General features: G+C 38.2%; 2 protein-coding genes across 4 annotated transcripts; one reads left to right on the top strand and one right to left on the bottom strand.

Moving 5' to 3' along the window:
- Positions 1–664: 664 nt before the first annotated feature.
- LOC129762829 (zinc finger and SCAN domain-containing protein 4-like) lies at positions 665–1,982 on the top strand. 3 transcript variants are annotated; one of them, XM_055761386.1, is made up of 3 exons: positions 665–750; positions 801–1,000; positions 1,076–1,982. In XM_055761386.1, the coding sequence occupies exons 2-3, from the start codon at positions 815–817 to the stop codon at positions 1,949–1,951; spliced, it is 1,062 nt and encodes a 353-aa protein (XP_055617361.1). In that variant the 5' UTR covers positions 665–750; positions 801–814; the 3' UTR covers positions 1,952–1,982. The 3 variants fall into 3 exon arrangements, with proteins under 3 accessions (XP_055617361.1, XP_055617359.1, XP_055617360.1); XM_055761384.1 differs by having other exon boundaries at positions 674–750; positions 813–1,000; XM_055761385.1 differs by having other exon boundaries at positions 709–1,000.
- Positions 1,983–2,153: 171 nt separating this feature from the next.
- Positions 2,154–7,059, bottom strand: LOC129762830 (probable DNA-directed RNA polymerase III subunit RPC6). The gene is made up of 3 exons (XM_055761387.1): positions 6,953–7,059; positions 6,442–6,891; positions 2,154–6,380 (listed from the first exon to the last, which is right to left on the bottom strand). The coding sequence occupies exons 2-3, from the start codon at positions 6,841–6,843 to the stop codon at positions 5,892–5,894; spliced, it is 891 nt and encodes a 296-aa protein (XP_055617362.1). The 5' UTR covers positions 6,844–6,891; positions 6,953–7,059; the 3' UTR covers positions 2,154–5,891.
- Between the last annotated feature and the right edge of the window lie 5,102 nt (positions 7,060–12,161).

Consider the following 12,161-nt stretch of genomic DNA (forward strand, 5'->3'; position numbering starts at 1 on the left):
TTAATTTTCGTTGATAATTTTCATTTCTAGAATGTGTTGATTTCTCTTACGACTTTGAAGGCCTAGCCTTAGCCTTGCTGCATTCCTCCAAGCAATGATAATATGGAATGGAGTGATTCTTGATACTATTGTCATTATTGATAATTTCAATCTTCCTGATCGTGTAAGGGCCGCTTTAGTATTTCACTTTTCTTACATAAAATCAGTTGCAAAAATATTGGATTGTATGTACATACATGTACATATTAGATACGGGTAGGTTGATTTTAATTGATCATTGATCAGATTCATGCGTGAGTTTAACGTGCTACAAGATGTGGTTTCTGTGAGTATGACAACAGAAGAGATTCGAAGGAAATTAAGATTATTTTTAAGGAACCAACTAAATGTAAATGTGTTTTAAATGTGTATTTGATGTTTTCATGTTAATTTTAAGAAGGCTAACGGGCTTACAGCCTATAATGCAAAAATAAACAACAATAAATAACAAAAATTGTTATTTAGAAATATGTACATTTTAGCTAAAAAATCTGTTTTTTTTTCTTTACAATCACAAACACAAAGCGCAAAATCCTCAAAGCGAATGAAAATGTTTGTTTTTATCATAGACCACCTAGTATCGAAATACCCTAGTTTCGATTACATTTGCCAAACAGCTTGCCCTCGACGAAACGGTCCTGCAATTCAATTTGTCATAACAAAGTTTAAATTTTACCGTCCGGAAGCAAAATGATCTACCGAAGATTGGCAGTTTGTATTTTGCACGTAAAAATAGGAATTTGTTTTTGAATCCCTAGTAGTCTCATTTACAGTGATGGAAATTCAAACAATTACCCTCGAGCGGTGGATGTGTCGAGTTTGCTTCAGCGAAGGTTCCTATAATATCTTCGAGGATCAGTTAGCACCGCTTCTGCAACTGTCATCCGCCCATCAAGGACATCAGATAGCGAGCAAATTTCTACTGATTGTCGATGCGCTTAACTGCTTCAGCGAGTTCAAGGTAATAAAGAAACCTTTGAAATTGAATCCGATGTTTAGCAGCTTTCGTAAAAGAATGAAATTTTCTACGCAACAGATTCTCCAAACGGAAGTCGTTAACGAACCGGCAATGCTATGCAAAGGTTGCTGTGATGAGCTTGTGCAGTGTTATCGATTCCGAATTAAATTGAATGAGTCAGAATGCATGTTGAGGAAAGATCCGTCTATCCAGGATCAAGTTGAAACCAAAGATGATGAAGATGGCAAGACTGGACTTACGTTGCAGTTCGCAGATATTGAGCCAAATCTCGAAGACAACAATGATCAGTCTCCAGGCCAAGCTCAAGATGGTTGTGATGAGCAGGTTCCTGCAGAGCCGAAGAAGCTGAACAAGACGCACCATGCGAGGCCTCGTTTTCAGCTCACTAGCCAGGTGAGCAACATTCTGCGGCATGTGGCTATGAGCAGTAGGGCTTTTCCGGGTGGGGAGAAACGACGAGTAGTCGAAGATATCCCAGGAACTACTACACCAAAGAAAATACAACGTAAGAATATCGCTAAGGGACTGGATGAAACACTGGTTGTCCCAGAATATTTATTTGACCCAGAGGGCAACGTCGAACTAGCGAATAAAGTCCTATCAATGGAGGAGGAAGTTATTTTGGAATCGACTCAAACGCACTGCGAGGGAGAGATGGATGGGAAGAATTCGGAAGGTATATATTATTGCAAACACTGTCCAAAGGCATTTTCTGCACCTTATCATTTGCTTTCCCATACCAAAAACACCCATCTCTGTCAACACTGTCACATGAACTTCCCTAATGCTCTTGCGAGGAATAAACATATTCGCGAGAAACACAATTTGTTCCAGTGTTCCTTGTGCAGCTTCAAAACTCAGTACAACTCAAACCTGAGATCACACCAAAGGAAAGTTCATTCGATTGTTTCGCCGGGGTACAGAAAGTCTTGATGTGAATAAATGAAAGTCATTGGAAGGCGGATATGCTTTCTTTTCTGTTATCCGAACATTACAGACAGGCTGTAGAGAATTTCCGTTCACGATTAGTCTTTTTTCTCATATTGTTGATGAGAATTCATTTAATCTCATGATTATGATATCACATTCCAGACACGCTGGAGGAGTTGCTATATAACTGTTACTATCAGTGCCACAAATTATCAAAATTTATTCACGAATGGAGGAATTAACTTTTTCCCAGTGTCGGATGAATTCTTTTCTGTTGATATTCAACATTATATCTGTCCTAATGAGTATAACACAAGAGTCGAGACGCGTGAACTTTGCGCAGTATATTAAACGAAAACAGCACGAATGAATTTCTAAAAGCCTGCATTCAGGCACTTTCCTTACTGTCGATAATTTCAGAAGATTATCACGAAAGCCAAATTGATCTTCATCGCATGCAGTGAATTTATTGAGAACGTGTTTTATTAACATATTCAGAAAAAATTAAAGGAACAGGTATCCGGAAAAGCCAACATTATGGGTTTCATTGAACGTTGACCGTTGTGCGGCGGTAAGCGGTTGAATATCATTAAACCGGAAATCAAAACAAGATTAGGTTCATTTTCCTTTCGGCTATTATTTTCACCCATTGACCATTTGATTGGGGGTGTATGTCGTTTCCGAACGATCGGAAGTAGATTCATAAAACATAGTCAAAGAGTTATACTAAACATTGCAATGCCGAAGTCACCAAAAACAAAAATTTTATGCCTTCTCTTACCATTAAACGATTTAACACTCAATTGGTTGACGTTGAATTTTACGCTTTGATTCTCACTAACACGCAGTGATCTTCAAGTTCGACGTTTCGAATATCATGACGGAAATAAAGATGCAAATGAAAAATGAACTTCATGGCATGTTGATGGGGATATTCATCCCACTCGTGTTCATCAATAGTGTTGTTTCATATTTATCGACTCTCGCTTGAACAGTAGATCATCAATACAAGGTAAGTTGAAATTCGCCGTATTTGAATGTCGTGAACGTGAATATTTTCGGCACTGGTTACTATTAGTTCAAGTTTTCTATTCATGACAAGTTAATCTACCTAACAATGGTTTTAGACTTGAATTATCTCCACCAAAATAGGTTTATCATAAAATCATCATAATTTTTGATCTTCAATAGTTGGGCTATGTTGTTTGATCTAGGAATGTATCACGGATTACATTGTCCTTGTCCACATCGTTTGTTTACATTCGCAGTTTCTATGCAGCAGAAGCGGATTTTTCATCAATCGACGATCTTGTAGATGATTAAATATTCTTTCTACTAGCGCGAAATTTTTAACAGAACTAACATGAACCTTGTGAAACAGTTAGGCAAGCTATTTCATGAACAAGAGTTTTTGTGTGACGCATATTACTTAATTTACTAGCACCTATTTCACGATGCTCATTGAGCGAATTTCTCACTAGCAGGGTGTCGACTACCTTGAAAATCCTTGAAAATCAGGGAATATCAGGGAATTAAAATAATGTCAGGGAAAATCAGGGAATATCAGGGAATTTCGACATCAATCTGGAAAAAAAATAAATTCAGTCATTTAGAATTTTTATTATTGCAGTAATTAGAAAATTTTGATAACACCAAATGCTGAGAAGGTATAGCTAGGGCTTGATAAAATGAGCTTCATGATGATATTAGACTTTGCCACGAACTCTAAAGCTGAGAATTCTGAGCTCGATGAAACTTCGTAAGATATATTTTGTCGTTGGTTTCGACGAGTCTTTGTACAAGACTACAAAGAGGCTGCAGTTGCATCTAAATATCAGATTTTGGGAGGAAGAATAAATGGAGGTGGTAAATCGTTACATGACGTCTATGTTCTTGGAGCGTTCTCAAGCATCAGAGATTAACTTTTCAAGAAGGTCTGGGAATTATATATTTGAACAAACCTACCAACGTGAATTGGTCATGTTACGCGAGCTGCAACTGGACTTTTACAAAGGAGAAGAAAAACTCTTGAATTTGGATAGCTCCGGATTCATCAATAGATTGATGGATAAAAAAATCGCCGAAATTTACGACAGACAAATCTTGAAATTTCGTCTGGGATGCGGAGTTCTGCTTTCGCTTTTAATGCTTTCAAGGCATTGATATATCCTTGATCTCGACGGCATTGATTTCGATTTAAAAAAATAGCTGGAAAACGAGTCGAGAAACTTTTGACTGTTGACTCTAGTGCTTTTTTTTAATCTTTGAAGGATTTTGAACGTATCAGTGGAGCTGCAGCAGACTTAGTACTAAAACAATATTGATAGCAAAACTAGCAACAAGTTGTGCTCCCTTGGCCGAGTGGTTAGCGTCACAACTAACATGCCGGGTGTTCGGGTTCGATTCCCGTCTGGTCGGGGGAATTTTTCGTCAAAGAAATTTCCTCCGACTTGCACTGTGATCACGCGTATTCTAGAGCTTGCCACTCAGAATGCATTCAAGGCGTGTTACTTGGCATAGAAATCTCAACTAAGTACTAATAAAAATGACGCAAGTAATACTACGTTGAGACGGCGAAGTTCCTCTAGGAACGTTAGTGCCATTGAAGAAGAAGAAGAGAAGCAACAAGTTTGCTCACTATGATCCGGAAAATAACCGACTGGAGCATTTTTTGGAAATGATAGGATTACGGAACTTTTTAACCAATATGGTCTTCTGTCTCTCGTGTAGAAACTCCAACGTTGAGAGAGCTTTTCCATTTATACCGAATGTTTTTAAAAAAACATTTCTGCCGAAACGTTTATGCTATGCGACAAGTTTACGATGGTATGCTTCACTTTGGAAGGATAGAATCAATAAAAATGTTGAGCTAATTAATTCAACGAGTTCAAAATTCTCATTCTCTTTATCTAGAAAACAAGGAAAATTGAAAGAAATAAGAAAATTTTGGGAAATGCACAGAAGCCCGAAAGATTAACGATTTTACGACACTACTCTGTCGTCTTTTACTTATTTAAAAATCACAAACATTTTTTCCATTGGAATATATCGACAGACGTTCTTATATTTCATTGTTTAAGCTAACTAAATATCTTAGGAACTATAGCTAAAGCATTAGTAAAGAATTTGATTACTAGTCTACATCTGGAATTTTTCTGAAAATTTACTGGAAAATCAGGGAATATCAGGGAAATTTTCTTCGAGTTTTGAGTCGACACCCTGACTAGATTTGAGTCGGAAAATTGGCAGGGAAGGATTATCAACATGTTTGGACCTAGATTAAAGTCACAAAGGCTCGAGCTAACGTTCGAATTTTCCATGAGTTAGCTAATTGATGGACGTTTCCGATCAATTTTCTTTTAAACATGTTCAACTTCTCCGCAGAGCATTTAGGTACTCGGAAATCATAACTGAGGGTTGGTTGATCTTTCTGGTTGAATGCGTCCTTAATTTCAACATAATCAATCACTTTTTTTGCGGAACTAACCACCGATTAAAGAAATCTGCATACGAATGTTCATTATAGTCTACTTCTTCACGAGACCTACATTCCAGAACAAAAAGCACAAAGCCCACATGGGAACATATTCACCTTATCGGGATATACAATCGCAATATGCAGTTTGCACTGTTCCTGTGCAACTTTTTGAATAATCAATCTACTTCCATTGATATGAATCATAGCCATAACAGAAATTTCAAATTTTCTCCGAGCATATGACCTTGATGCTAAAAGTAAATATTTTTATGTAAAAACACATTTTTGTGAAACCACAGCAAGTGGAATATTTGAGGTTCTTGATGTATAATCTTAGAATTCTTAACATTATCTTAATGATGAATTATCCAGCTAAAAAATGAAAAATTAGCACAGAGTATAAAATTTGAGACGTTTATCAAAAATTTAATAGCTTTCTTCCGCACTCACTTATAATCATATCGACTAATCTAACCACTCGCTTATATATGAACATAGCTTAGGTGTAACTTCCCCACAGTCGGAACAATTCTTAATCACCGGACAGATCCCACAGGGCATCTGTACTAGACCCGGTGGTGGTAGCGGGTTTTCGATGGCTCTATACAAATGTTTACCGTCCCCGGTAGGTGTTGATTCTGCCTTGCCATCGTAGACCACAGTCTTGAGAATAGTCTCCAGGTCATCTTCATCCAGTTTTATCTTACTGATACCCAACTCTGAAATGAATTTATGCACTTCATCAACCGTACAGTAAGACAGCTTTTGTACCGCGAGTGGCCCATCACCACACTTTTTAGCCGCTTCTCTCCTCTCTCGGAGAAATCGCAAGCATTGTTGGTTCAACACATCAACGAATTCGGCTTCGAAGTCTTGATCCTGATACCAAGCACCCCCAGTGATCGAGCGATCTGGTTCCATATTATATAGCATATAAACCTTTTTCTTGCTAGCCTATAATCAAAAACTATCATCATACACATGGTAATGTGCATATAAGATCCTTCGTACTCACATTAACTGATTTTACAGCTTTGATAAGTTTTTTGTTCTCCAACTGTTTCAACACCTTGTTCAGCTGGGTCATTATAAGGTTCGACTTAACTCGAATATCCCTGATCCAGATTCCTTTATTGCCACCCTCCTCGATAATGGTATAAATAATTTTCTCCTCGTTGTCAATGTCTTTCGGTGCGGTTGATTTCTTTGTGGGGTCTTTCAAACGGTAGATAAGGGCTTGACCCTTTTTCATAATATCCAGCATTCCCTCCTGGAGCAGTTTGTTGAGTGCCTGCACCCGCAGCTCAGGTTTCACCTCAGGCATAGCCGATACCAAATCATCATTGCTGATGCCGCCTGTCTTTTCTTTCGCCAAGGCGATAATCTGGAAACCAACAGTGGACACCTCCTCGGTCATTTTGCCAATGGATTTCAACGTTTGCACTTGTTCCTGGTACGAATAAAACTAAATTTTGAAAGGATAATCATTAAGCACCTGAAATTTGTTGTCAAACCAAACATTTTACCTGCAAACAATTTCTAAAATCATGGGTATCGTTATGTCTTCGTCAAGAAACGTAACATGCGTATGTATATCATATTTGTTTTAAACGTAAACAATGCTCGACAATTTTGACATATCAATTTACCGCAAGACCCGCTCCAACGTGGTTTGACATATACTACAGGTGTGCCAGATTTTTTGTATCGTACACGAAAATTACTCACGCGGATAAAAAAGCGTCTGTGTCCATTTTACTCTTTATTTTTTCTCACAAAATTGAACTAGAAGAAAAAACTAACTAAAAAGTCATAGCTTTTGCCGTGTATTCAGAAAACGTGAATTTGCTAATCAAAAATGTCGAACAAATAGACAACTCATGGAGATTAATTAACATGAAGTTACATGAGCGTTCTAAGTTTACTAATCGCCACTGATGACCTATGATATGGAAGTGTGAATTGTGAATATAGTACGGAACAACAACATTTCATTGTGAAAACTTGCGAAAAGTTTTCCTCGGATTTAAACAAAGACATGTCGGATTGCATGCTGTCATGTGTGAGAAAACGAGTAAATTGGACGCTGTCAATAAGGGATATGATGCTGGGTTTAAAGTCAGCAGTATCAGACGTTGATAAATCATATTTTCCATTGCGAATATATAGAAAAAAATATATGAAATCGAGTAGAACACATATTTCTACATAAAATATCAGGCTGTTTAGGAATAATATATATATATATATATATATATATATATATATATATATATATCTATTTTTCATTAAATTACAAAAAAAAATTAAAAATCCATACAAATTCAGACATTTTTGCTCGCTATTTATTACCACTAACGTGAGGACGCTGTTGATGCCAGTGTATAAATCAGGGATGCCAGATGATTTTTTTATCAGATGTCTTCACATGGTACGAAAAAATGTGTTCAAATGTCATCACAATCATACTGCAGGAGACTAAAATTCATAACTTAGTTTTGAACGATGTTTGATAGATTATTCAATAATTATTCTAATAGATATTGCTATATAGCGCGTTTTATTAAACTTACCTTGAGGTTTTGAAGTTTATTTCAATAAATGTGAAAAAAGAACACATAGTATGCAAAACGTAAACATAAACCAAAACAAAAGTTAGAGAAAAAACGATTTGGTGATTTGGAAAACTATTTGAGTTAAAATCATTTATATTTCGAGCAGAGGTAAACTATTATTCGTCAGTTAATATACATTAAAAGCCAAATACTATTTACAGTCTAATAAATTGTCACGCAAGTGTCGTAATTAATACAGTTTGTGATAGGAGAAAAACACTGTACGGAGACCGAAATGTGAGCGAGAAATGAATTTTGTTATCTAACCTATCCTAAATAAATGCACATTTATAGCTTTAAGCGGATCAAATCATATACACGGTTGATTGATTTTTTGCTGGAAGAACTACCATCGATTCTATCACAACATTACTTGTTTTGACGATATTTTCTGCCAATAGTAGTAATTTTATGAAAATAATATCTTTCAAAAATCCATGGTGTATGTGGTGATGTGGACTGAAATGTCATCACATACTTCATAATGTCTTCAGGAAATAAAATGATTTCACAGTAAGTGAAATGTCTTCAAACCTGGCATCCCTGGTATACACCAAGACGGGTCTATGTGTACTAGGTAAGGCCGGAGCGGTATATGAAAACAGTAGGGAACAGAGCAGAAGGGGAATTATTTGCTTGAAGCGTAAAAGAGACAGACTGATCACAAGCGAGGTTGTGCACAAGCGTATTGTGTTTTGTTTATAAACAAAACACAGTAGATTTCCAATATGGCTGCAGAGTGGTTTTAGAATATTGGCCAACCTTAGGATATACTTCCTAAGGTAGGCCAATATTCTATATATATATATATATCAATGTATAACAGGTGAAGCAACATCATCACTTCAAAAAGAGGTGGTATTACGGTTTGTGGAGCGGGGGTTGTTTGTTTTGTTATTGCTAGGATACGCTATTTATGCCTTTTTACATGCGAGAGTGTGGAAATGAGAATGAAATACTACAAAATCATCCCTTCTATTTCACATAAATTCGCAAAAGCCGAACATAGTAGGCATCGTTCGAATAGGCGTCGTAGCAGTTTGTAGAGAGCCGCCGGCAGCGTTCTGATGCTGTTTGTAAACAATACCGACAGCAATTCCAATATGGCTGAAAGTGCATTTCATATGATTGTTTCACCTGGCACATATAGAGGCGCCTTAGTATACACATCAAGGTAGAGGTGGGCAAAACAGGGCAAAGCGGTTCATTTCACTGAGCGGCTCAGAACCACTCGTTCATTGAATCGAGCCGGCTCTTTTTTTATAAAGAACCGTGGATCGTACGATCGTTTTGCTCAAATGAGCGGCTCGTGAGCACTCGTCTATCTCTACATCAAGGTGCTGAAATGGGTGAAGTCAAGGTGAATAGAGTGTATGCTATAGGTGAGCCCGTATTCAAGATGAATAGAAGTATTACTACTGGGTGGCCCAATATGCCAAAACCAGCCATCATGGAAATCTACTGTTTTCTGTTTGTACACAGAACAGGGTTTATAAACAAGTTGAAATACGAGGCGATTGTTTGCATTACAAATTTCTAAAAATTCGAAAAATATAAAAACAAGTGATAGTTGTAAAAATGCAAAGAAGGTGCAAACCATTTCGCGAAGACCCTCCTTCAGATACACAAGTGAAGATGGAGGTGTCCCAGATTCCTTCCAACAAGTCCCATTGTTCCACACCCAAAGACCAACGTTTACAGATGCTGATCTAGTAACTGGCCGGAAATGCGAGGTAGGTTCACACGAGTGTCTAAGCATTTGGAATCGTTGCTAATGAAGATGTAAATTATGCTTCATTAGCAAGGATTGAGATTTTTGAAGCATACGATATGCGAATAAAATTTCGGGTGTAGAAGGAATAATAGGGAATGATCTATCCCAGTCAGCTGTGGCGATGAAAAAACGTGAAGCATAATAAATTGGAATATTTGATATCTCCGAGCTTTGAAAATGCGACATAAGTTTTTTATAGTTATATTCAAGTTACAACGCTGTTCATTTATTATTTTCCAGGAATCTCATGTACACCTCAACACATCCCGACAATCGTTAAACGACAGAAGATCTTGATCCCTATGGCCACTATATCGATGATAATGGCCTGATTTTGGTTATGTTAATTATGGATTGACTCCGCTTAAAAAAAAGTTGTCATATCTGTTGACATGCATCGAATCTACGACATCTCGATAAGGGCGCTTCTTGGTCCCACTCCTCAGCATTTCGGATGATTTTTATATTCAAGTTTTCGTGGCGAATACTGCTGGTTAGAGCAGTAATAAGCGATCGATGGTTTACCAATGCACCAGTTATGAATCGTTCACACTTTAAGTGTTAGGCATTTTGAAGCCTCGTTCAAGCGAAGCGAATCAGAATCAAAATACATTCGCTACTACTATAGAAACGTCTGTCTAGAGGCAACAGCCAAAGCGAACATTAAAATGATGCTCGATGATGATGATAGAAGAAGTAGAAGACCCCCACCATGCCCAGACAGGATCTGCGTCAAGTTAAAATTAACCTCACCGTGATTCGGTTTTTGTGATGTGCCATCTGGAGCTTTACTTACATTACTGTCCATCCAGTTACTGAGGCCTACTGAAGCTACCGTCCACGAAGCCCACGATCTCCGCACCTTTGGGTAGCTTTAGCGTTAGTACACCGTCGTACATCGTGTTCTAAAGCGTTGGAACTAGGATGGAAACTTGTGGAACTTCCGCTGAGATGTGTTTCAGTTTATGTTCCCTGTCTGTGTTGTATACCAGGATCCGATTCTGGAAATAACTTCTCAATATCCTGTACAGGTAGCCAGGGACCTTCAATCTGTGTAGTAACACGGGGATAGCCTCCCAACTGGTACTATTGAAGGCGTTCTTCACGTCAATCAAAATCACGGTGCAATAACGATCACCTCTTCGTTTTTGTTCAAGCGAGACCTGAGCTTTCTCGTTAACTGTCCGAATAGCGTCCACTGTCGACTTTCCTTTCTGGATCCCGAACTGCATTTTCGACAATCCGTGATCTCCCTCCGTGCACCAGTCTGTTGAGAAGAACCCTGTTCAAGAGCTTTTCTAAAGTATCCAACAAACGAATAGGACTATACGATGCTAGATCTCCAGGTGATTTTCTGGTTTCGGAAACAGCACCAACTTTTGGATCTTCGATTTCGCAGGGAAGTGACCATCATCCAAGCATGTCTGCAGCACCATCCTGAAGACGTCGGTGGATCGTGCTGCGGAAAGAGTCTTTTCACGATGACCCCGAGATTTTTCGGACATAATTCCATGGGAGTCGTTGAACCACGGAATTTCGCCATCACGATTCGATATGCTCCACCACAATGATTTGCGTTGACGTCTCGACACAGCTTCCTATAGCAGTTCGATTTGTTCTATGTCTCTCCCGATTCAAGGCGTTTTCTTCTTTTGGCTCGCAGACAATTATTCTCAGCATCCCTGTGTTGTATGCCCTCATCATCAGCTCGTCGGCGTTCAGACTAGGAGTTCTGCTGTCTATGCATAATGCTTCGACGAAAAGCTCCTCGTCAAAAGCTGTTGTCCTTCTTTCCTGCTCACAGGTTCTTGTTTTTCGTACCACCTTAGGGTTCCGTTTCACTATACAGAATTGTCCGATGGTCGCTTTGTGTGTATCCCTCCAACATTCTTCACTTCGTGCTATCAGTGATATTACATCGACACATTTCTCACCGGCACATTGGGCTGTCTTCCTCGGGCCCGAAGATAGTTTTCTAAATTCTGAGTCTGAGTCTTCCTTGGAAGTTTCCCTCTCTCGGGGGAGCCAACAGTTCATCCAATCAAAAGATTCTCCATTATCTTCGACTTTGATAGTGGATAGACAAGAAGAGAAACAAGTTAATAATTTATACTTTACGGACCACATTGGCAAACTAGAAAGGGAATACGTGAGGGACAGAATTATTATTAATCAACCAAACGAATCAAGAAACCTTGACATCAACGAAAGCATAAAATGTTTCAAAACCCGGTTATTACAAGACAATCGTAATTTTCAACTGGCATTGGCTAGAAATAAAATGGAAATGGACAATGAGTACGTATTTCCAATGAATGATACTATCCAATGCATCCCTGAGTATAA

The sequence above is a fragment of the Toxorhynchites rutilus genome, chromosome 1 (assembly GCF_029784135.1).
Source record: "Toxorhynchites rutilus septentrionalis strain SRP chromosome 1, ASM2978413v1, whole genome shotgun sequence".
Classification (NCBI taxonomy): Eukaryota; Metazoa; Arthropoda; class Insecta; order Diptera; family Culicidae; genus Toxorhynchites; species Toxorhynchites rutilus.

Coding starts and splice junctions, on each gene's coding strand:
- LOC129762829 (XM_055761384.1), top strand. Junction 1,001..1,075: donor ACTGCTTCAGCGAGTTCAAG/GTAATAAAGAAA, acceptor TCTACGCAACAG/ATTCTCCAAACGGAAGTCGT.
- LOC129762830 (XM_055761387.1), bottom strand. CDS start 6,843: ATGACCGAGGAGGTGTCCACTGTTGGTTTCCAGATTATCGCCTTGGCG. Junction 6,381..6,441: donor AAGCTGTAAAATCAGTTAAT/GTGAGTACGAAG, acceptor TTTTGATTATAG/GCTAGCAAGAAAAAGGTTTA.